Source organism: Harmonia axyridis, chromosome 7, assembly GCF_914767665.1.
Source record: "Harmonia axyridis chromosome 7, icHarAxyr1.1, whole genome shotgun sequence".
NCBI classification, from domain to species: Eukaryota; Metazoa; Arthropoda; class Insecta; order Coleoptera; family Coccinellidae; genus Harmonia; species Harmonia axyridis.
In genome coordinates, this window is record NC_059507.1 from 16,431,036 (window position 1) to 16,456,719 (window position 25,684).

The following is a 25,684-nucleotide window of genomic DNA, read 5'->3' on the forward strand; positions in this document are numbered from 1 at the left end:
CGGCGCTGGACATGACAGTATGCGGGACGTCGGTGACAGAGTGCTAAGGAGACGGGCGTCTGTCGAACAAAATGTTACGCCTCCACAATCTCAACATTCTAGGAGAAGAATAACACGTGTTTCTCCGACTGCTGAAAGTGCTGTGCAGGATCCCCAACCAGCACTCACCCAATCAGGTCAGTTCACCAATGAATCCTCATTTTCTCTCTGTGGAAATAGAGAAAAAACTATAGCCAAATACAAGTCTCGAAAAATTAAGTATTTGACTGTTTGTTTTAGAGATAATGCTTTGATGGAACTTATATAGAGAGATATATTTTCAGATGCTGAAAGATGATGTATTTCGAAGGAAAATCTATTATTATGGCAAAGCCATAATTCAAAAAATTCCGAGTTCGAAATAGCAAAATATTGTGCAGAAATTGTCTCTATACGATTCAAATTTGGAAGCCGAGATGGTCGAATTCCATAATTTTTTTTTCAAACAAAAAAAATGAGTACGCTACTTACAAATATTCATAAATACCTGTTTAATGGGAACTTGAGTGATTTATTGAATTTATTGTCAACAAAAATGGGAACATAAGTGACCCATTTAATTTATTGTCAACCCGTCATCATCATTCCATTGGGAAGAATTAGTATTGCAAGAATGAGTTTTGTTTTCATTGGACCGCCTAGTTGGTCATATTTTAAAAACCAAAGGTTTGTGTAATCAATTGAAAACAACTCAAGAGATTTTAGCAGAAAATTGTATACAGGGAATGTAATTTATGAGAGAAAAAAAATCTAGAGAATAACAAATTCTCAAAATATATGGTTCACATATAAATGCTCATTTACCCTCTGAGGCAATAAAAAAAATCAGAAGCCAGATACGGGTCTCGACAAAATGAGCATTCGACTGGTTTTTGGAGAAATAATGCTTTACTTATTGACAACATATTTGTGAATATCAATAATTACAGGAATAATAAAAATATAATATCAGCACTTTCGGACCACATGTCGCAGTTCATTGCGGTAGGCTGTAATATTCCAATAACAACAAATATTGTAACAGTTGCTGAAAGGAGATTTTTTTCCAGGTCTAATCTGGAGGACTTTTTCTTTTGTTTACAGGACTGCACTTGGGATGGTGTGCTGTCGGAGTCGGATTCTGATAACGCATATGAACTGCTCTCTCAAATTATAAGAACAAAAATAGATCAGATCTTTCCACATAAAAATTACTGTCGAAAAAAGGGTAGAAATGTCGCTTGAATGACAATGGGTATTAGGAAATCAAGTAAACGCAAAAGCAAGTTTTATAAAAAAATGATTGATGGAATGGTTTCACAAGAATATTACAAAGAATATTCAAGGGTATTGAAGAGGGTTATAGAACAAGCTTAAATCAATTCGAAAAATGCATATATTGAAAAATCTGAAAATGAGACTAAAGCCACCTGGACACAATCAATAATGCTACAAAAAATTTAGAAAAAAAGAACACCTTGCTCAAGTCATTTCCTAACAAAAATGAGAAAACCATATCAAATGAGATAAATTCTAACTTTTTGAAATTCACAAAAAATAATGACATCCAAATTTCCAATACAATTTCATATATCAGATCATGTGGTAAAAGCATTTTTCTGAGCCCTGTCATAGAGCAAGAAATGTATAACTACATAATGAAGTTGAAGAACAAAAAGTCAGTGGGATATGATGAAATTCCTGTTGATGTGTTAAAAATTAGTGCATCATTATCAACAAAATCAATGAATTATATAATTAACTTGATATTGGAAACAGGAAAATATCCACAAGTCCTCAAAGAACCTTGGATTATACACATACATAAGAAAGGAGATATGAACAATTATGATAATTATCGTTCAATATCCCTTGTCTCTTATTTAAATGAAGTTTTTGAAAGAATAATTTTTGATAAAGTAATAACCTTTCTTGAGGCGAATAATATTTTGGTAGAACAACAATGTGGTTATAGACAAGGAAGATCAACAATTAATGCTATATATCAGGCATTAAATTGAGCCATAAAATCACTGAATAAAAATCAAATAACAGTGGCACTCTGTTTGGATCTATCAAAGGCCTTTGATAGAGTAAATCATGAGAAATTACTACAGAAAATGGAAAAATATGGTATAGGAGGCACTGCATTAAAACTTTTCAGATCATACCTAACTGGTAGGATACAAAGGACTGTAGAAAAGAGAAAAGATAGAAAACAAATAAGGTCAGATGCCATCCGAATAGAGAGAGGTGTGCCACAGGGCTCTATACTAGGCCCATTACTGTATTTACTGTACACCAATGATTTAATTCAAGTAACAACAAAGGTTACTGTGATGTTTGCCGATGATGTTTCAATGATATGTACAGGTACCACAGCTGATGAATGCAAGGCTAGATTGAAAGAAGACTTAGAAGTCATGGATAAATAGTTCATAAGGAATGACCTCGAAATTAATATTGCTGAAACAAAGCTGCTTGTCTTCAGAGATAAAAATCAACATGAAATTTCCAATATTACTTACAACAATATAACTATCACAACTGAAGGAACCATATCATTATAAGGGGTGCATATCGATCAAAACTTAAATTGGATTTCACAGATTGAACATATAGCCACAGGCCTGGCAAGGTATTGTTATGCATTGAGGATTCTAACAAGAACAATTGGAGTAGATGCAGCCCTGGCAGCATACCATGCCTATGTGCAGTCCAGGCTAAGATATGGAATTATATTCTGGGCGAATTCCGATGAATCTGATAGAATTTTCTTTCTACAAAAAAGATGCGTGAGGAATATTTTTAATTCAAAATTTAATGAGTCATGTAAAAATGTTTTTATTGGGCAAAAAATACTAACCCTGTATAGTCTATTCATATATGAATGTGTAATGTATATAATTATTAATTATAATGATTATAAAACTCTGGTATAGAAACATGAATATAATACTAGGGGCAAAACTCACTTAAGTGCTGAAAAAACAACTTATACCTATATAAAGAAAAATGTTACACATTTCATAATAACGATCTGGAATGAATTACCTACCAGTGACGGCTCGTGCCCTCGGATGTGGGTCGGCCACACACACATATATATATATATATATATAAATTTTCCCACACCCCTTATCATACTTATAACTATATAAATAAATATATATAAACAAATAGATTTCCACGTCACCCAAGAGGACGCGTTGGTTTTTTGTTTTGAATGGGAAACCTCACCTAGAATAGCCCTATTATAAACCAATATAAAAATGTATTTCTCAAATCAATGAAAACTGAAATAAAATGAAACTCTTGAAAAAACAGAAATAATAAAATATTCAATTATCAACATAAAATATATATATTTGAATAAACATAGAGAAAACCTCTCACGAAAACATATAAATAAATGTATAAAATATAAAAAAATCTCATAAAGACCACAAAAAATATTGTGGAAATGACCGCATGTATTCTGGTCGAAAATGTATGAGCTTGCGTACCCTTTATTCATTTTTATAGATCAAATCAATTCGACGATCTTTCTTTGTCGCGAAGTCATCAATTATTTTCTCGAAAAAAATGTTTCCTCTGGCTAGTTCTTTAACTAAACCTCTTTCGATTGATATCAGTGCCAGGTTATTTAAACGGTCTTGAGACATCATGTTCCTACTGAAAGATTTTATTCTTTTGAGCGCTGAAAAACTTCTTTCTACTGACGCGGATGTTGGTGGCAGGGACAAAATCATACAAAATAACTTATATAATTCAGGAACATCGGAAACAACATTATTTGAGGAAATGAATTCCGTAATACCATTCAGCATATTTGAATTGCCGAAGATAGCATTGTCCCAGTACATGATCAGAAAATCAATACCTAACTACTATCGAACGGCATAAATAAGTTTTTTTCTGATTAAGACGTTATATCCCATAATCGACCATTCATTTGAATATATTAATTATATTTTCATGATCTGAAAATCAATAGCTACTATCGAACGGCATAAATAAGTTCTTTTCTGATTAAGACATAATGTCTCATAATTAACCATTCATTTAATTATCAAATATTTGAAATAAACTGTGAAAAGTTGCTGCTTGACGCTCTGCAATAGGATAACCGGCCAGCCGACCCTGTGTATTGGGAAGCGACCTAACATCGAGTTGTTGTGCCGTTCTACTGAGTGGACGTATTCTGGGCGTATGTCGTAGTATCTTTTCCTTTACGTAGCGCTCTCGGTAGCGCTGGTTCCGCCATCGGCTCTTGGCCGACCTAACGTGATTAGATGCTTTCAGTGACATTCCAGGAGTTGCAATTGTATAATTGTAACATTTGTGTTACATTTCAGACCTAATGTTACGGTGTTACGTACAATTCTGGAATAACTTGTTTGGGGTGATGTTACGAAAAGTAACCATTTACGATTGTGGTTTGTTACAATTTATGAAAGGGAATAACAACGCTGGATGCTTTGGAAATCGAATATTAGGTGGGTCCGAAATAAAATATTGGCCGGTATAAGTTATATTTTCCTGTTCTGAGTGGAAATATTCATTACCGAGGGAATTTGGATATCGAAATCGATAACTCCGATTGAGTTTGAATGAATTGAATATCTAGAACTATTTTCTATTTCCCGATAATTTTTGGGTCGGCCCGGCCGACCCTGCCGACCCCGACGAGCCGTCACTGTTACCTACCTAAAAATTTTAAAAGTAGGCACATTGTAGCACAAAAGAAGTCTTTAAAATCTTTTTTAATTAGAAAATGTTATTACAGTGTAAATGACTTTATAAATGATGAAAATTTTAATGAACTTTAAAATAGTTAATGTAGGTTAGGTTATTGGGGTATTTGTTGGGGGTATAGTTGGGTAGTTATAGGTGCATATATATTTTGTATTTTTTTATTGTTAGGTGATCTACATCTGTGGAGATATAATGGAGCAAATAAAATGGATTATTATTTTTATTATTATTATTATCCATTATTATTATTATTATTATCCAAAGGAACAAGTGTGAGTGTCCTGGCTCATCAAGAGCGAGAATACTCACTAAACCTAACCTGCTGCTTCTTAGGTTTCGGGCATTAAGCCTATGAATCATTTATCTCTTGGTCGGATAAATTTCTATTTATATTTTATTTATATTTACTTTTGCCCATATACAGCAGAAGAAGAAAGTGATCTCACATTGAGCTTTAATTCACACGGCTTATGGCCCTGGTAGTCGAAGCCGTAGAACTTAAAACTTAACTTATTCGGGAGTCTTTTCTAATCGGATTGTCTCTTCAATTTGATGTATTTTCTTGAGATTCCTATATATTTAGGTCATCGTTTCGCAATTGATCCCTGGGTCTTTTGCGGTATGTATTTATTCTTCTTGCATCTTCGGCAGGGTCGTAATCAATTTATCTTCTCAATTCTTCGTTGGGATGTTCTATCAATTTTTCGAATATTCTTTCGGCTTTTTTCTTCATGAAGTCAGTTATTCTGTACCATTATAGGTCTCTGTGGATTTGAATGTTTCTAACAAACCAAGGAGCATCTATTGCTCATCTTAGATATTTATCTTCCGTTGATTGAATTCTCTTGAGGTGGATCTTTGCCGCGTATCCTCAAGCCACTGAGCCGTATGTGAGTTGGGGTCTGGCAACGGCTTTAATTATCCTGAGTTTGGTGTTTATTTCCATTCGGCTTCTTCTTCCGATGATTGGGTATAGACGGTTCATCGCTTTGTTGGTTTTATCCATCGCATACTTAACATGTTGTTTCCACGTTAGTCCCGTATCCATGATCACACCTAGATATTTTCCTTCTTTTTGCCATTCAACTTCGTTGCCGTCAATTGATAATTTTTCCTCCATTTCTGATCTTCTCTTTTGTAGTAGTATAGCTTGACTTTTTTGTCCATTTATTTCAATCTTCCATTTAATGCACCATTTGGTTATTTCATCTGCTGCTTCTTGTAATCTTTGGTGTATGATTTTTGCTCTTCTGTGTTTGATTGTTATTCCTGTGTCATCCGCATAAAAGGAAAGCAAATTTCTCGGATTCCTTGGTATATCATATATGTATATTTTTTTACAGGAGAATTCCTAATACTGATTGAACGGGTATGTGGATTGATTGATTCGGCTTCGAAGGACCATGAACACTCGTATGCTTGATATATTTAAATTCGGCTTCGAAGGACCTTGTAGGTATGTGAGTTGATTGATTCGGCTTCGAAGGACCATGTGGTGTTTATGCTTGATTATGGATGTGAAAAAATACGTATGATTTTTACTGTTTAATATGTTAACACAAACACTGTATATGACTGTAATGTTATAATAGTAATAACTTGTTGAATACTTGAATATGTATGATTGATGCTGAGTTACTGACTGACTGGAATATTATGTTGAATGCATACTGGATTGTAACTGGTGAATAGTGAATAACTGAAAGCCCTCTCTGGTGGTGGGACAATGGTGGGAGATAGCATCGACTAGAATCACAGGAGATCTTCTTCTTCCTCCGTAAGCCTTAACATCGCGGCCACCTTGAAAGGTTCGACTTTCAATAAAGGACCTTCCTATCGTCAGGCGACTGGTAATGACTTGATTCTTGCTAGATATTAAACCTCCGTTGATAGGGGACTGATTTTATGTACACTGCGCTTGAAAACACCACTCTTCGTCATGATGCTTACGACACGTACAATATTGTCCACTCCTGGATGAAGATCCGAGATTCTTCCCAACGCCATTGATGTTGTGCAATCTGCTGTGGTCTTTGATATCTTCAAAGGTGTATAGGGAATTTCTGTGAATTCCCTTTGTTGTGCAGCCATCAATGAGTCACGCACAAGGAAATGTTTAGGTGTAAGGGGGGATAGGTCATTAGGATCGGAAGACAACGAGGTAATAGGACTTGAGTTGAGCACAGCTTCAATCTGACAAATAACTGTATATAAACTTTCGAAAGTGGGATAAGCGTTTTTAACAATCCGAAACTAAATGATATTTTGCAAAAGTTCCAATTTTTTTTTTTTGTAATCATATTGCCAACAAGTTCAATATGGAAAACCTCAGTTATGAAACAAACAAATATATGATATGCCTTTACCAATTTCCTAGATCTTAATTGAACAGCTTCAATACTAATGGGATCTGCAAAGTCAATACCAACAATAGAAAATTGACCTCACGGAATGAGCCTTGAAGTAATATAGTTTCGCAAAAGATTATTTTCTGAATTGATAATTATTGTGAAAGTATGTGATTTTTTGAATTTCCGCTATATGATTACCGACAAGTGCTTTCTTTAGAGAACTGATATTTATTGATTCCTTACAAATCTTAAAATAAATTTCCTCGGAATTTGGACTCCGAATTAATCCTAATATAATATCATTTTGATTATCGAATGTGAGAAGATTTTCTGATTTTGAAATTTCGATGAGTTTTTTCTCGTATTGTACTTTCAAGTTTCCAAAAATTTTGATGTTGTTCATTATTGTTAATATTTATATTACAAAGGACGGGTGAATGCCTTTCGTTATTAATTGAGCCTGAAACGGTCCAACCTAGTTTGGTATTCTGTAATGTGGGGCAATTATGATTGTTTTCAATTTGTCCAGGGATTAGGACATCGAAGAATATACTTGCACCCAACAATACATCAATAGAACCGGATTTGTAAAAGGAATCGTCAGCTAAGGTAATGTTGTCTGGCAGATTTAAATTTGAAATGTCGAAAGAATTTTGAGGCATATGATTAGTAATTTTATTAACAACTGAAAATGTGTCTTAAATTTGATATTTTCTATTATTCGAAATGATTGATGTCTCTAATCTTCCTTGAATATGACTTGTGGTACCATTTACACCGATAACTGGGATATTGATTTCAGAAACTTTGAGATTAAGTTTTTTGGCTAAAGATGAAGATATGAAATTGCTTTGTGACCCAGAATCTAGAATTGCTCTACATTGTATTAATTTTCCCTTTGAGTCAAAAAGATTAATTTAAGCTGTTGGTAATATTACCTGAGAACTTTCTGAGAATAGAGAATTAGTCGCTTATTTTCTAGTATTGAAGTGAAAGTCGAATTTGGTTGATGGGTTTTTGGATTATCGTTTTCTTCTACCTGAGTAGGTACAGAATAATTACTAGATGCGTCAGTTTCCGACAAATTTAGACTTTTAGTATTGTTATGGAGTAACGTATTGTGCCTTTTCTTACAAATTCGGCAAATAGAAAGTGATTCGAATTTTGATTGTGAGTGATTTTCTCTTAAGCAATTAGTGCAAAGCTTGGTTCTTTTAACTTCTTCTAATCTTTCGTTTGTAGACATTCCTGAGAATTTATGACATTGATAATTAAAATGATTTTCTTTACAAAATGAACATGTTTGTTTTTGTTTTGGTAAATTTGAATTTATTTTATATTCTCGATAGGAATCAGTTGAAGTCGGCTTTGAAGTTTTGTTTCCTATTGTTTCCGAAAGTTGACATCTTTCAGATAGGAAATCAGTCAACTCTGATATTGTGGGAAGTGTTTTTTTTTATTGAAATTGTCTAGAAGTTTTCTCGAATGAAAGAGTGATTCGTTTTTAACAGGAGGTAGTTCAAATATTAATTTCACATGAGTATGAATGATTAATCTTTTGTTTGCATACATTTCTTTCAATAGTGACCATGCTATATTATAATTATCTGAGGCGATTTCTATTGATCGTATTAACTCTGCAGCTTCTGATTTCAAACAAAATTTAATATAGTGAAATTTTTGAACATCAGAAAGTTGAGAGTTTGAATGTATTAATGAATCGAAGGTATCGTGAAAAGTCAACCATTGCGTACAAGAACCCAGGAAATCGGGTAGGGTTAAATGAGGCAGCTTTATTGAACTTATCGGATTGTTCGAATAAACAGATCCGTTTTCTGAAGGGCATGTTTTGAGAGAATGTTTAGAAATTAATTCGAGTGCCTGTGCTTCTAAATCAAAATAAGTTTCCTCGAAATATGATCGCTCGTCATCATTAATCTTCCCGCTTTCTAACTCGATACTGCCTTGAATTTGATCGAAATTATCATAAAGCGTTCTCAGTTTTTCTAATCGACTGTTGATTTGGTGAATGTCCGTTTTACAACTTCCATCCGAAAGATTTGATAGAAAATTGCTGAATCGAGTTAGTTGCCCTTTGATTTTTCCCCTTTTGAGTTTTAATGCTTCAACCATTTTGATTTAGTTATATATACACTATATTTTGTCGGATTAAAAATACTCAAAAATAGGGAATTAATGTGGATAATAATATATAGTAAGATAGTGGATGACTTAGTGTTTGTTTCTACTGTTTCACTGATTCTTGTGAATTTGGCTGTCGAAGGACCATGAACGAGTATGTGGATTGATTGATTCGGCTTCGAAGGACCATGAACACTTGTATGCTTGATATATTTAAATTCGGCTTCGAAGGACCTTGTGGGTATGTGGGTTGATTGATTCGGCTTCGAAGGACCATGTGGTGTTTATGCTTGATTATGGATGTAAGAAAATAGGTATGATTTTTACTGTTTAATATGTTAACACAAACACTATATATGACTGTAATGTTATAATAGTATAATAGTTATAATAACTTGTTGAATATTCGTCATATTCGACAGAATGCCGCTGTCAAGTAACGACGTATCCGATGAGCTCCCGCTCGATAGTGAGAAATCTCACGAAAATATTGAGATTAATTGCGATTACTGTGGTAGAAAGGTGAAAGATACAGTGAAGTGCGCTAAATGTGCAAGAATTTTTCATCCCTCGTGTCTTACGATGGCTGCAAATAGAAAAACATCACCATGTTTCCACGTAGCCAGTAAAGAAAATGAGAATGACGAGATGGTAGAGGAAGTTCCCGACTACAAAACCGAAAATACAATGCTTAAAATGCAAGTTGAGTATCTGAATGTATTAATTACCGAAATCCGTAGCAAAAATTCGATTTTGATAGACAATAATGCACTTCTTATGGAAAAAATCCAACGTCTTGAAACTAACGTTAAAAAAAACATTGTTGTTTCTGATAACAGAAATTCAAAACTTCTAGATGAATTTCGTAAACAAGTTCATCACCCAACAAAGGAATCTTCTGATGCAGGAGAGTACAGCGGTGCCATCTCTGATAGAGAAAATTCAAAGATCAAGAACACAGTACCTTGGTCGGTAATGACGGTATCCCAACAGTCGGTTACAAATGTCAGCAGTGTCAAATTAAATGAAGCTGTTCACCTGGAATTGGAAAAAAAACAAAAACAAATCGAGGAAAATAAACATGATGACCCTGGAGAACAGAAATCGATTTCTGAGGGGAATGGTTGGAACGAAGTTAAAAATCATAGGCGTATATCAAAAAATAAACCGAAAAACCAGATTGTTTGTAATGGAACGAAAACAAAAGAGAAAATGAAAATTGTGGGTGCCTCTAAGAAGAAATGGCTCTATGTTGGTAGAATAGTCGGCAAGGACATAGCAGAAAAGGATATTGAAGACTATCTTGGCGACCAAGAGATTCAGCAAGTATCAGTAAAAAAACCGAGGACTTTGGGTAGTAACTCTGCATTTAGCATAGGCTTGAGTGATGAGGTTACATTCTCTAAGGTCTTCAATGCATCATTTTGGCCAGAAGGTGTATTACTGAGACCTTTCAATTTCTCACCAAATTTTTTCAGGAACCAACGAGAGATGAAATGAATTTATAATATAACAATGTAATTTAGAGCATATTGCAGGAATCAATAATTGTTGAATTTTTGTTTTGATTTGACTTGTTCCAGTTTTATACATGGTGTAATCTTTTGGAATTAATAAATTACTATTACTATTACTATTACCTGAATATGTATGATTGATGCTGACTTACTGACTGACTGAATATTATGTTGAATGCATACTGGATTGTAACTGGTGAATAGTGATTAACTCAAAGCCCTCTCTGGTGGTGGGACAATGGTGGGAGAAAGCATCGACTAGAATCACAGGAGTTCTTCTTCTTCCTCTGTAAGCCTTAACACTGATCCTTGTGGGACTCCTGCTTCTTAGTGTCTTGATTTTTCATCTTCTAATTTAACGTAGAAATTTCTATCTCTTAAGTAATTCCTGATGATTCGGCACTTCTTAATTGAGTATCACACTATTCTCATCTTATAGGCTAGTACTTCCTGCCACACTCTGTCAAATGCTCTTGTTACATCTAGTAATACCAGTCCAGTACCTTGTTTGTTTTGAAAGCCTTGGGTGATATACTCTGTTAGTCGGAGAAGTTGTTGTTCAGTTGAATCTTTATCTCTGAATCCGAATTGTTCTGTTGGTAGAATAATAAGATTCGGTTTCTTCTTTGAGTCTCTTGGCAACTACTCTTTCTATTATCGTTCCTAGGGCTGGTAAAAGACTAATCGGCGGTAGTTTTGCGAGAATTTCCTATTCTTTTCAGGTTTATTGAATACAATCACTTCGGCTCTTTTCCATCTGTTTGGAAAGTGTTCTGTTCTCATTTGCAATCTTAGTTATTGTAGCTATCCCTTTTTTGGCCAAATTCTTCAGCATGGTGTTTGTGATTTTATCTTTTCCTGGCGCTTTCCTATTTTTCAGTTTCCTAATCAATTCTTTGATTTGTGTAGGAGAGGTTGGATTCGTCATTGTCTCCTCTGGTAGTGTCTTCATTTCTTCTTCATGTTCTTCTATTATTTCTTCGAGTTCTTCATTATCGTCGTCTTCTCTATAATTAATCCTAAATTTCCTTTCAATTGTATCGGCTAATGCATTTGCTTTGTCGTTATTCGTATTCGCCATTCCATTCATACCATGGAGTGGCTGTATTACTGTGTTTTCTTGCCTAAGATGTTTTTGCATTTTCCATGCGGAATGATCCATTGTGTTCAGTGCGCTTATTTTCTTATTCCATCTATGTCTTCTTTTGTTGTTTTGTAGATTCTATAGTTTTTCCTTAGTCTTCTGTTGATTTTTATTAATTCCTTTATTTCTCTAGGGTTCTCTCCTCCTTTGTGTCTTGGTGTTGGTTTGATTACTCTCTTCGTGCTTTCCTCATATGCCTTCAGTATTTGTTCTTTTAAATCTTTTACTCTATCTTCGATTTCTTCTGGCGTGTCAATCTGTGGTATTTTTGTAATTCTCAATTTCAAATTTTTACTGAATTTCTTGCAGTCCGTATAATCTCTCGTTTGCATTTTCTCATCATAAGGTTCTGTTCCTAGAATAAATTCAATAGGTTTATGATCAGAACTTCCATCCTCTATGGTTCTCAGTGTGAAATCCTGTCTCACATTTTTCATTAATACTATGTCAATCACATCCGGTAACCCTGGACCTTTTGGGACGTATGTCAGTGTTTCCGGTCCGATTACAATTGCTTCATGTTTCAATTTCCTTCCATTCGGGCTCTCTACTCTGCTATCCCATTCTGTTGATTTGCAATTCAGGTCTCCTATAATTATTATTCTCTAGTGTTGTTCTTCTAATAGATTCTGTGCTTTTTTTTCAAGTATAAGTTGAGATTGTACTCATTTCTTCTTTGTCCATTTTCAGATTGACCTTTATTGTTTCTATTAACAAATCAGGGTTGGCTCTTTCGACGTTATGATAGATGCCTCTCTTGACAATCAATGCCACGACTTATGTTTTTTGGTCCAGCAAGATCGTTTTCAAAAACTTCAATATTACAATTGAAATTACCAGTTAATTCTACGATAGAATTTTATTGAAATCAAATACAAATATTCGTATTAGATGTTTATTACAGACTAAGATAAGACAGAGCGTCCGTGTCGCTGGTAAGAATTGCGGACTTAGCCATCTTCCACGAAGCGGTCAGGTTACACATATCTTATGTTCCTTAGTCAGCTTATCTTGTTGTTATGGTCTTAGAAAGAGATATATAACTCACGCCACCTCCGTCTACCGTGTCCGGTCTATCGTTTCTATGTACCACGTTATTTTGATACGATATTTTATTATTTGATGTTAGCCTTGTTTCTTGCATGGCAATTATATAGATATTCTTCTGCTATCAGTTCTTCTAATTCGGTTTTTCGCGATTTCACGCCGTGAAATTCCTTTGTTTCGTAAGATTCATTAATTCATTTTACCAAATAAATTGTTCCTTTTTGAATCTATTAAGGATTCGAATTTCCTAATTATTCTACTGAATAGATTTTCGGTGATGTAATCTAATTCATCGACACACTCTTTCTGTTCCGTTCTTTTTTTGTGCGGACTGAGTCGTTCTAGCAAGTTTCTTTTCAACGGGTTGCTTTTCAACGGATTTCTTTTCAACGGGTTTCTTTTCAACTGTTTCATTCTCAGTTGGTTTTTTGCTCTCTTTCTGCCGATATCTCCTTTGTTGGAGATATTTTGGTTTTTGTCCTTTTCTTCATCACGAGCTTGAATTCGCTACAAACTTTGTAACTTTCTGGGTATCCAGTTTTGCCACAAAGTGCACATGTAGCATTTCTTTCTTCGTCTTTCCTGGCTAGAGTGCACTCTAGGCTGCTGTGATTTCCTGAGAATTTCACGCATCCCTATGAAATAGTGCACTTATTCTGTGCATGTCCGTATCTCTGGCACTGACCCGGTCCTTCTGTCTTCGTTTTCGGTTTTATTACAATACAAAGATTGTAAAGCTTCGTGATTACGAAAATTTCTCTTTTTTGGGTTTTAACCAGAAAAAGGAGCATTGGCTTCTTTGTTTTATTACAAGTCATTCGAGTGACTTCGGCATCTTGTATTCCTTGATTATACAGATCTTCTCGAATTATATTTATACCGTCATCAAGAGGGAGATGTCGAATAACCACATACAGTTTCTTCTCATCTTCTGTTTAGAAGCTATAATAATCTTTACCGCGTTGGTCAAGGAATTTTATTCTTTTTCTGTAGTCATCTACAGACGACGCGAAGATTTTAATTCCGTCTCTTACCACTTTAGCGCGGTTGTAGTTCAGTTTCTGCTTTGAAATTTCAGTATCTGCCATCATCGTGATTGGCGGTATTCTAACCTTCTTGACGGGAGTTTCCTCTTTCGTCTCGGTCGACGAAGAACTAGAAGTAGTTTTCTACGCGTTTCGCCCAGTTTCGGATAATCTGGGCTAAATTTTGGCACGGCTGCTTTCTTCACAGCAAGGGAATATGATGCGACCTCAACATCAGTTGTGGGGATTATTGACGCTTGGACAATAGTCTGGGAAGTACTTGGGCTAAGGAGTTCCCGAAGAGATTTTATCCAAATCCATATCAAATCCTTCGTCCGGGTGATCGGACATATACTGCAAAAGATAACAGACACTGAAAAGGAATTGATCTGGGCTAGACACTTTAATAACATCACATTTACAAAATACACAGTACTGAAAAGTACTTTCAACTACACACAGAGTACTGAAAAGTACTAAAACAAAAAACTTTGAGCCGTATTGGCCACGTTTTCGCTCTATCACCACGTGTTCGCTCTCTGACCATGTGTTCATTATCTCACTCTTTGCGCACCTCGCTGCGCGACCTTCACTCTACAAGGTCTACCTCTCACATATAAAACATTATCAGGGTGATTCACCGGAATGGCCTATTACACGTTTATGGAAAACTAATAATAATTTTGAGCTGAAAATTTGCACATTAAGGGTTGAAACAATGATCTTTGTCCCTGAAATATCACTGTTACCTATGCTATTTGACATCATGTTTTCTAGTTGTTATGATCATTGAGCACTTAAAAATTGGATGTTTTCAATTCGCATGTATATTTTTTGTGAACAAAATTTAAATTTCTATGAAATATTACCAAATGCAAATAATAAATTACTAGTTCTCAGAGTTGCCAACGCTAGGAAATTTGACACTTATGAATAAAAGAAAGCTTTCCCAAAAAAATAGTAAAATTCGAAGGAGGTCCCAAACGTTATTTCGAGGATTTCTCATTATTTATTATACAGTTTGCCTTGTATCTATCTATCTGCTATTTCAGTTATTTAATATTAATCCATTTTGCACAAAGTAGTTAGGGGTAAGGGGCTTCTAGCTCAAATCCGAGCATAACCTCACTTTTGGATATTAGTTGGGTTCGGAATATTGGAGTGCGACGCCATCTTGTGGTAGCTTTTGGAAGCTAGTGGTGGGAACTGTTTTACCGTTCGCGGCGCCATCTTGTGGTGGATAGTTTGGGTGGTGGAAACTGTTTTACCATCTTGAACTGATAAAAAATCTGAGTGGGATTCGAACCCGGGGCGTTGGATTGGGATCCAAGGCTCTTAACGACTAAGCTATAAGGGAGAGATGCTGTAAAGAAGTAAATTAGTGGTACAAATAGATGGTTAGATTGGATTTATCCGCAGTGGAATTTTCCATACTGTTCATAATGTTGAGCGTGTTTTATTTGGTGTGTTGCATTCACATTTATAGGGCCTGAATGTACTGGGGTATGATAATCAAGGCATTTTGGCATTCAATGTGAAAAGCAAATTACACTTTTTAACTAGGTAGCTTTTCGCTGTGGGAAAATATTTTAGGATTAAGCCAAATTGTCTGAAAGCGATTTTGTTGAAGGAATTTTTGTCAACAAGCATGTGAGATATATCGTTTTGAGGAGGGGTGAATGAAGGAATTGGTTTGGTTATTGAAAAATAATATCAGAGGAAGATGATTTTTTATTGACACAACGTTATGTTATCTAAATCGTTCAATAATTTATTCTTATAGAAGTACATACATTCTAAAATTGCATAACTCTGAACACATGGATTAATTCTACAGAAAGCATTTATATAATCTTCAACAGAATTTTGTTTGTTCTGTGATGTTAATCCTTTGATGGTGTCCACGAAGTAATACAGAGATATTCGTAGATTTTTCAGCATCTCAAGACGATTGATAATTAGCAGTTGATTCAATTCAGATATTTTATTCAAGTCAGATGTACTGAAATATATGCAGTCCCCCCATTTTTTAACTCTAGTCATCATACATTCACAATCACATCGTACAACTGTTGCTCCACATTCTCTTTGGTAATCATTTTCGATTTGTGACATAAACAACTCCCATTCCCAATCATCAAACGATATTACACAATTATTGCAGCTCAGCTTGGCGGCATGGGCAAATTGCCTTGCTGGACTTATGCCACAATCAATGTATAGAGAAGCAGATCCCAATCTACAGATAATCAAGGCATGGAATTTTGGCATTCAATGTGATATGAAAAAGCAAATAACACTTTTTAACTAGGTAGCTTTTCGCTGTGGGATTCGGGAAAATATTTTAGGATTCAGACAAAGCCAAACAAATTGTCTGAAAGCGATTTTGTTGAAGGAATTTTTGTCAACAACAACAAGCATGTGAGATATATCGGGGATGGAAATATGGTAACATATCGTTTTGCATTCGAGATAATCTAAACAATAACAACAGCTGAGTATCGTTGATTAGAAAGCAGTACCGGACTCAGTCAAAAGGCAAACCGATGATTGCAGAATCACGACTTGACAATAAAATTTAGAGATTAATTTGATTATAATATAACTTCAAGATGTCGACTGTGAAAATTTTACCGAATTCCCGAACTGAAACCCTACTTGAAAAATTAGTCATACAAAAAGCCAAAGATCCTTGCCCCCTGAATCAGATCACATACGAATCTAGGCTATCAACCTTTGATAATTGGTCAAAATGTATGAAACAAAAACCCTCACAATTAGCTGCCTCAGGATTTTACTGGTGATCAAACCATGTGTTTTTACTGCGGAAGAGGCCTTGAAGATTGGAGTGAGGATCCTTGGGAATAGCATGCACTTTGGTTCCCCAAATGTATTTTTTTTTATTGTTGAAAAAGACTCCAACATTCGTTGAAGCAGTTCATGAAAAATATAAGAGTTTATTGTCTAGTAAAAAGGATGTGATTAACGAGATTCCGAGTACTGAATCAGAGCAAAGCATCACTTTATGTAAAATTTGTTTCAAAGACGAGTTGGCTATCGTTTTTTCACCTTGTGGGCATATGGTGGCTTGTACCGATTGTGCGTTCAAAGAGTGCCCAGTGTGTCGAAAAAACATTCAAGCAACAGTACATGCATTACTATCATAATAAAGTAAAACATACATTTTTCAATATGTGAGTTTATTTTTTGGAATAAAATCCTGTTCAATTAGATTTGTCATTAACATTCCATGTGATTTTTTCCCAACATATGAGATTATCTGCAACTACAATATTGAAAACTATTTGGGATAAGCTCTTTTGTTTCTGCATAGCAGTCAACTCCCAAATGTAAACAATATTGTGAGTCACATCTCCTAGAGGGTGAATTGAGCATATTTAAGCAGCCGTTCTGCTTACTAAATCACAGTTTTCTCCCTCATTTGCGTCTGACAATACATTGTTGTTGTTGTTCATTCGAGTTGCAATTCGAAACTTTATTGGAGCGGTTGACCATATCTCTCTCTGTGCGTGTGTGTACTCTGTGGGTAAGCATTAATTTGAAAATTTTGTATCCTTATATAAAAAATATTTACTTTATTCATAGAGCAGTAGCAGCATCAACAACAACAACCACAGCGTTAATCGTTCATAACAGAAATTTCCATATTATTCAGTGGCTTCTACGTATAAAAACAAAGTAAGTTTTTGCTCATCTCCCAATCTTAAGCATGTTTTTTTTTCTTATTCAATTTCATTTTAGAAATGGATTTTTTGTCGAAAATTAATAATAAATCTCTCATAGAAGATAGGAAAGCTACAAAAAGCATCGGGGAGCTGGAAGAGGATAAGAAATATAAAATCCAAAAGGCCAGATTGGTGAATACAAAGTTTGGTCCCAGCGTGATTTTGGAGCTCGAGGATTTTTTAACCTTTCTCCCAAAAAGGTTAACAGAACCGTACAAAGAACACACCGATGAGCTTTCTACAGGGAACTATTCACTAATATTCCGAGGGAAAAAGGACACAGGGAAAGCACACCAAGCAATTTCCTTTGAAATCGTTGTAGCATAAGTAACAAGGTATTGTAATTTATTTTCTATACCAACCTCATCTCCACTTTTTGTATTTTTTGTTTGTGTGTGTGAGTGTACTGAATAGAAATGAACAATTTTGAAGGTACGTTGACCAAAATCGATCAAACTTTGAAATTAATGGAAGAGAATTATTCTCCTTCGAATGCAAAAAGATGGTTACGAGTTATATACAAACATATTCATAGATGTAATTCAGCATTGAAAAGATTCAATTTCACTATTGGTCAAAAACGTAAAATATATTCAAAGATTTCGCAATTGAAAAGAATGTGTGTTTTCATAAAATGTTGTATTCGAGAAAAATCAATAGGTTCAGGTTTAGGGCAAACTGAAAGGCGCAGTTCTCGCGTTATTTGGCGCACAATTAATGCCATCTACAATTGTAGAGTGAGAACAGGTATTGTTATAAATTTAAGTCATATTGATGTTAAACCATTTTTGGTTGATGCTTTTCACTTATTTAAAAACAAAATTTTAAGAGTTTTGAGAGATATGCCAATGTTGAAAGTGAACACAACTTTTTGTGCAGATTTCATTAAAAGTAATGTTGATGGTGAAATTGTTGATCGTAAATTTTTCACTACTCCTAATGCTATGATTGATTCATCTACCGAATTGAAAGTGTGGTTTGATTTTCATATAACTGAACGTATCGTAGCTGATATGGAAGACATGTCAAACAAGGGCAGCGGTTGGGCATTGAGTAAAATTATTCATTTAGAAATTGCAATTAATAAATTCGAAATGGGAAATTGTGCTGGTGGTGTTGGTGGATCATCTTACATTAAACTACCTAATCAAATTTCGAAGAAAAAAGCATGTATCAACGTTAAGAATAACGATGAGGCGTGTTTTTTTTTGGAGTGTTGTTAGCGCACTTTACCCAACAAAAACTAATTCTGATCGTACTACCAATTACCCTTTTTACTCGAGTGTACTTAGAACTGATGGATTAGAACTGCCTATGAAACTATCTCAAATTACGAAATTTGAGAAAATGAATGATATATCTGTGAACGTATATGGTTTACAATTGACTGAAAAAGAAAATCAATCATTTTATTCAGTTTCACCTTTAAGACTCACACAACATCATCTTGCACACAATCATGTGAATTTACTAATAGTTCAAGATAAATATTTCCCAAATTTGAGTGACTACGATGTAGCAGCAGCAGCCGCCCAACCATTAGAAAATATAAGTATTTCTGAAATTAAATATCACTATTGTTGGATTAAAGATCTTTCCAGACTTGTTTCAAGACAGCTCTCGAAACATAAAACGAAGAAATTTATATGTGACAGGTGTTTGAATTATTTTTCATCTCAGATAAAATTGAATGAACATTTTGAGTGGTGTAAAGATTTGAATAATGAAAAAGTAACTTTTCCAAAGTACGATAACGTTGAATTTAGAAATTTTGTTTTCAAACAAAAATGTCCCTTTATTGTGTATGCAGACTTTGAATCCTTACTAAGACAATGCAATAAGAAAATCAGTGAAAAATCATTCAAGTATCAGGAGCATGTGCCATATAGTGTGGGTTATTATTTAAAATGTGTATATAATGATAATTTTTCGCGTTATGCTAGTTTTCGTGGTGAGACGTGCTTGGATTGGTTTGCTGATGAAATAGATAAAATTGCATCCTTTGTTTATAGCAATATTAAACACATTGAACCTATGTCAGCTGCACCTAGAGATGTTGGCACACATTGTCATATTTGTGAAAAAAGTTTTAACGATAAGGATGTAATAGTTAGAGATCATGATCATTTTTCATCAGAATTTAGGGGATGGGCACATCAGCAGTGTAATCTTAATTTCCGAAAACTCTTTATTGTGCCCATAGTTTTTCATAATTTATCGAATTACGATGGGCATTTTATCGTGAAGTCTCTTTTACATCGAGGCAACATCACTACTTTACCAATTAATAAGGAAAAATACATTTCATTCACATATTTTCATCAGGAAACCAAACTCAGATTCAGATTTATCGACTCATTTAAATTCATGGGGGCTAGTTTGGATGAATTAGCTTCTACTTTAATTCTCGAAAATTTTTACAATCTTAAGAAAGAATTTTCAAGTTTGCACGATAGTGAGTTTGAGCTGCTAACTAGAAAGGGTACTTTTTGTTATGATTATATGACTGACCTGGACAAGTTAAACGATACAGCACTACCATCAATCAATGAATTTCATAATAAATTAACCAACTCACACATTGATGCTGAAACCTACCATCATGCTCAAACCGTTTGGAAAACATTCAAGATAAAATCGTTAGGTGAATATAGTGATCTTTACATGAAAACAGATATACTTTTGCTCGCTGACGTAATGGAGAATTTTCGGAAAACAGCTTTAGAGACATACAAACTCGATCCGGCATGGTACTACACTATGCCCGGTTACACCTGGGACTGTATGCTAAAGTATACTAAATGTAAACTACAGATACTTAAAGATATTGATATGGTTATGTTTGTGGAACGGGGTATACGTGGGGGAATCAGTTGCTGCATGCATAGACTATCTGAAGCTAATAATCCCCAAATGGATAATTTCGACACATCAAAACCCGAGTCATATTTACTTTATCTTGATGTAAATAATTTATATGGATGGGCGATGAGTCAATATTTACCATTTGGAGATTTTGAATGGTGCGATACGTCTGTTGATGTGAGCATTGTTCCTGATGATGGTCCAGAAGGATACATCCTTCAGGTGGATCTGGAATATCCGCAACATCTGCATGATCTACATAAAGATCTACCACTGTGTCCGGAGCACAGCGTCCCTCCTGGTTCAAAGTTGCCAAAATTACTATGCACACTCTCCGATAAAAAAGATTACATTATTCATTATCGCAATTTGAAGACAGTGTTAGAATTGGGGTTGAGATTGATAAAGATTAAAAAAGTTTTGAAATTTAAACAATCTCCTTGGCTGAAACCCTATATCGATCTCAATACAGAACTACGAGCAAAGGCAACAACCAAATTTGGTAAAAATCAATTTAAAATTGCAAATAACGCCATTTTTGGTAAAACTATGGAAAATATTCGACTACACAGGGTAGTTCGTCTGGTAAATCGCTATGAAGGTCGTTTCGGAGCCAAAAATCTGATAGCATCGCCAAGATTCCATAGTCGTACTGTTTTCGGTGAGGATTTAATGGCGATCGAACTCAAAAAGAATGAGCTTTTGTTCAATAAACCTCTATATATAGGTATGGCTATTCTTGATATTTCAAAGGTGTGTATGTATAATTTTCACTATAAGTATATGCTACCTAAAAATCCTGATGGTTGTAAGATTATGTATATTGATACCGACTCATTTTTTTATGAAATTAGAGGTTGTAACCCATACGAACTCATTAAAATGGATTGTTATACACACTTTGATACTAGTGATTACCCTAAAACCAATGCTTTCAACATTCCATTGGTGAATAAAAAGGTACCAGGTTTAATGAAAGATGAAGTGAATGGTGAAATTATCACACATTTTGCGGGTTTAAGATCTAAAATGTATGCTTTCAAGGTTCAAGGGGGAAAAATCACAAAAAAATCAAAGGGTGTGAAAAATTATGTTGTCAAAAACCACTTGACTTTTGATGATTATGTGAAATGTCTCAAAGAAAATGAAAAACTGGTTTTACCCCAAAATACAATCGGCTCCTTTGCACATGACATCTATTCGATTCAGCAATCGAAAATAGTATTGAGTGCACAAGACGACAAACGCTACTTAATTCCTTCATCTTTTGATACGTTACCTTGGGGTCATTATTCACTACAACCACACACATCATCACTACTATTTTGATCGAAATGTTGATAGAGATTTTTTTTTTATGCTAAATCCATACAATACATTCCAAAAGATTTGTAACTTCTGGAGATGAATATAGTGGTATAGATTATTAGAATTGTATAAGATCGAAATGTTATTCGATATAACTAAAGTTAAGATAATTCGTACTATTTGTAATAAAAAATGTAAATAAACATGTTACGTTGATGAGTTTTTTATTTTTTATTCCTCATGTACTGATACAATATACAAGCACATCTGCAAGAACCATAAGCTACACAATGTGTTCCAGATCCGTCTGATGAATCCTCTAAAGTTTGAGATTTTTAATTTTATAGCATAATCAACCAACTCATAGTCGAATAATGCTCTATTGGGTAGCTTCACAGTTAGATTTTTTTTGCTTTTAACATAGAGTCCATAACCTTTCTTATATTTCTTCACATAAAGACCATGCCCAACTGCTTCCATTACCTTGTTGTGGCGTTGATGTTCAACTAATTTTTTGTAACATTTTTGGCATCGATAAACGTTTTGACAACAGCGCTTCCACCACCAAGTAAGCTACCCAAAGTGCTCAAGCCCACAAGAATTGACATCAATGGCAATATGCCTCCTGACTTACTGATTTCTCTTGAAATAATATCTTTTTTTTATAAAAATGAAACCTCATATTGGAAAACCCTTCATAGGCCAAACATCACAATACCAGATGATTATTCCATTCATTAGCTTAATCAGTGAAATTCATAATAATCATAATGATCGAACGAGCGTGCAGAAGCTTCTCTCACGAATTTCAGCTGGAGCAGCAGCTGCTCCAGCTGCTGCAGCAATAAATATAGGAGCAGCAGCAGCAGCAGCAGAAGGAGGAGCACGAGCAGCAGCAGCTGGAGCAGCTGCTGCTCCAGCTGAAATTCGTGAGAGAAGCTTCTGCACGCTCGTTCGATCATTATGATTATTATGAATTTCACTGATTAAGCTAATGAATGGAATAATCATCTGGTATTGTGATGTTTGGCCTATGAAGGGTTTTCCAATATGAGGTTTCATTTTTATAAAAAAAAGATATTATTTCAAGAGAAATCAGTAAGTCAGGAGGCATATTGCCATTGATGTCAATTCTTGTGGGCTTGAGCACTTTGGGTAGCTTACTTGGTGGTGGAAGCGCTGTTGTCAAAACGTTTATCGATGCCAAAAATGTTACAAAAAATTAGTTGAACATCAACGCCACAACAAGGTAATGGAAGCAGTTGGGCATGGTCTTTATGTGAAGAAATATAAGAAAGGTTATGGACTCTATGTTAAAAGCAAAAAAAATCTAACTGTGAAGCTACCCAATAGAGCATTATTCGACTATGAGTTGGTTGATTATGCTATAAAATTAAAAATCTCAAACTTTAGAGGATTCATCAGACGGATCTGGAACACATTGTGTAGCTTATGGTTCTTGCAGATGTGCTTGTATATTGTATCAGTACATGAGGAATAAAAAATAAAAAACTCATCAACGTAACATGTTTATTTACATTTTTTATTACAAATAGTACGAATTATCTTAACTTTAGTTATATCGAATAACATTTCGATCTTATACAATTCTAATAATCTATACCACTATATTCATCTCCAGAAGTTACAAATCTTTTGGAATGTATTGTATGGATTTAGCATAAAAAAAAAATCTCTATCAACATTTCGATCAAAATAGTAGTGATGATGTGTGTGGTTGTAGTGAATAATGACCCCAAGGTAACGTATCAAAAGATGAAGGAATTAAGTAGCGTTTGTCGTCTTGTGCACTCAATACTATTTTCGATTGCTGAATTGAATAGATGTCATGTGCAAAGGAGCCGATTGTATTTTGGGGTAAAACCAGTTTTTCATTTTCTTTGAGACATTTCACATAATCATCAAAAGTCAAGTGGTTTTTGACAACATAATTTTTCACACCCTTTGATTTTTTTGTGATTTTTCCCCCTTGAACCTTGAAAGCATACATTTTAGATCTTAAACCCGCAAAATGTGTGATAATTTCACCATTCACTTCATCTTTCATTAAACCTGGTACCTTTTTATTCACCAATGGAATGTTGAAAGCATTGGTTTTAGGGTAATCACTAGTATCAAAGTGTGTATAACAATCCATTTTAATGAGTTCGTATGGGTTACAACCTCTAATTTCATAAAAAAATGAGTCGGTATCAATATACATAATCTTACAACCATCAGGATTTTTAGGTAGCATATACTTATAGTGAAAATTATACATACACACCTTTGAAATATCAAGAATAGCCATACCTATATATAGAGGTTTATTGAACAAAAGCTCATTCTTTTTGAGTTCGATCGCCATTAAATCCTCACCGAAAACAGTACGACTATGGAATCTTGGCGATGCTATCAGATTTTTGGCTCCGAAACGACCTTCATAGCGATTTACCAGACGAACTACCCTGTGTAGTCGAATATTTTCCATAGTTTTACCAAAAATGGCGTTATTTGCAAATTTAAATTGATTTTTACCAAATTTGGTTGTTGCCTTTGCTCGTAGTTCTGTATTGAGATCGATATAGGGTTTCAGCCAAGGAGATTGTTTAAATTTCAAAACTTTTTTAATCTTTATCAATCTCAACCCCAATTCTAACACTGTCTTCAAATTGCGATAATGAATAATGTAATCTTTTTTATCGGAGAGTGTGCATAGTAATTTTGGCAACTTTGAACCAGGAGGGACGCTGTGCTCCGGACACAGTGGTAGATCTTTATGTAGATCATGCAGATGTTGCGGATATTCCAGATCCACCTGAAGGATGTATCCTTCTGGACCATCATCAGAAACAATGCTCACATCAACAGACGTATCGCACCATTCAAAATCTCCAAATGGTAAATATTGACTCATCGCCCATCCATATAAATTATTTACATCAAGATAAAGTAAATATGACTCGGGTTTTGATGTGTCGAAATTATCCATTTGGGGATTATTAGCTTCAGATAGTCTATGCATGCAGCAACTGATTCCCCCACGTATACCCCGTTCCACAAACATAACCATATCAATATCTTTAAGTATCTGTAGTTTACATTTAGTATACTTTAGCATACAGTCCCAGGTGTAACCGGGCATAGTGTAGTACCATGCCGGATCGAGTTTGTATGTCTCTAAAGCTGTTTTCCGAAAATTCTCCATTACGTCAGCGAGCAAAAGTATATCTGTTTTCATGTAAAGATCACTATATTCACCTAACGATTTTATCTTGAATGTTTTCCAAACGGTTTGAGCATGATGGTAGGTTTCAGCATCAATGTGTGAGTTGGTTAATTTATTATGAAATTCATTGATTGATGGTAGTGCTGTATCGTTTAACTTGTCCAGGTCAGTCATATAATCATAACAAAAAGTACCCTTTCTAGTTAGCAGCTCAAACTCACTATCGTGCAAACTTGAAAATTCTTTCTTAAGATTGTAAAAATTTTCGAGAATTAAAGTAGAAGCTAATTCATCCAAACTAGCCCCCATGAATTTAAATGAGTCGATAAATCTGAATCTGAGTTTGGTTTCCTGATGAAAATATGTGAATGAAATGTATTTTTCCTTATTAATTGGTAAAGTAGTGATGTTGCCTCGATGTAAAAGAGACTTCACGATAAAATGCCCATCGTAATTCGATAAATTATGAAAAACTATGGGCACAATAAAGAGTTTTCGGAAATTAAGATTACACTGCTGATGTGCCCATCCCCT

At 34.7% G+C, this 25,684-nt stretch overlaps 2 protein-coding genes across 2 annotated transcripts; one reads left to right on the plus strand and one right to left on the minus strand.

The window, feature by feature from the left end:
- The first annotated feature begins 18,365 nt into the window (after window positions 1-18,365).
- LOC123685272 lies at window positions 18,366-21,942 on the plus strand. Its single transcript, XM_045624927.1, is given in 2 exon segments — window positions 18,366-18,950; window positions 18,952-21,942. Coding segments are annotated over 2 exon segments (3,576 nt in total).
- Window positions 21,943-23,632: 1,690 nt separating this feature from the next.
- On the minus strand, window positions 23,633-25,459 carry LOC123685273. The gene has a single exon (XM_045624928.1). It carries the CDS (start codon window positions 25,457-25,459, stop codon window positions 23,633-23,635), a length of 1,827 nt encoding a protein of 608 aa, XP_045480884.1.
- Window positions 25,460-25,684: the final 225 nt, after the last annotated feature.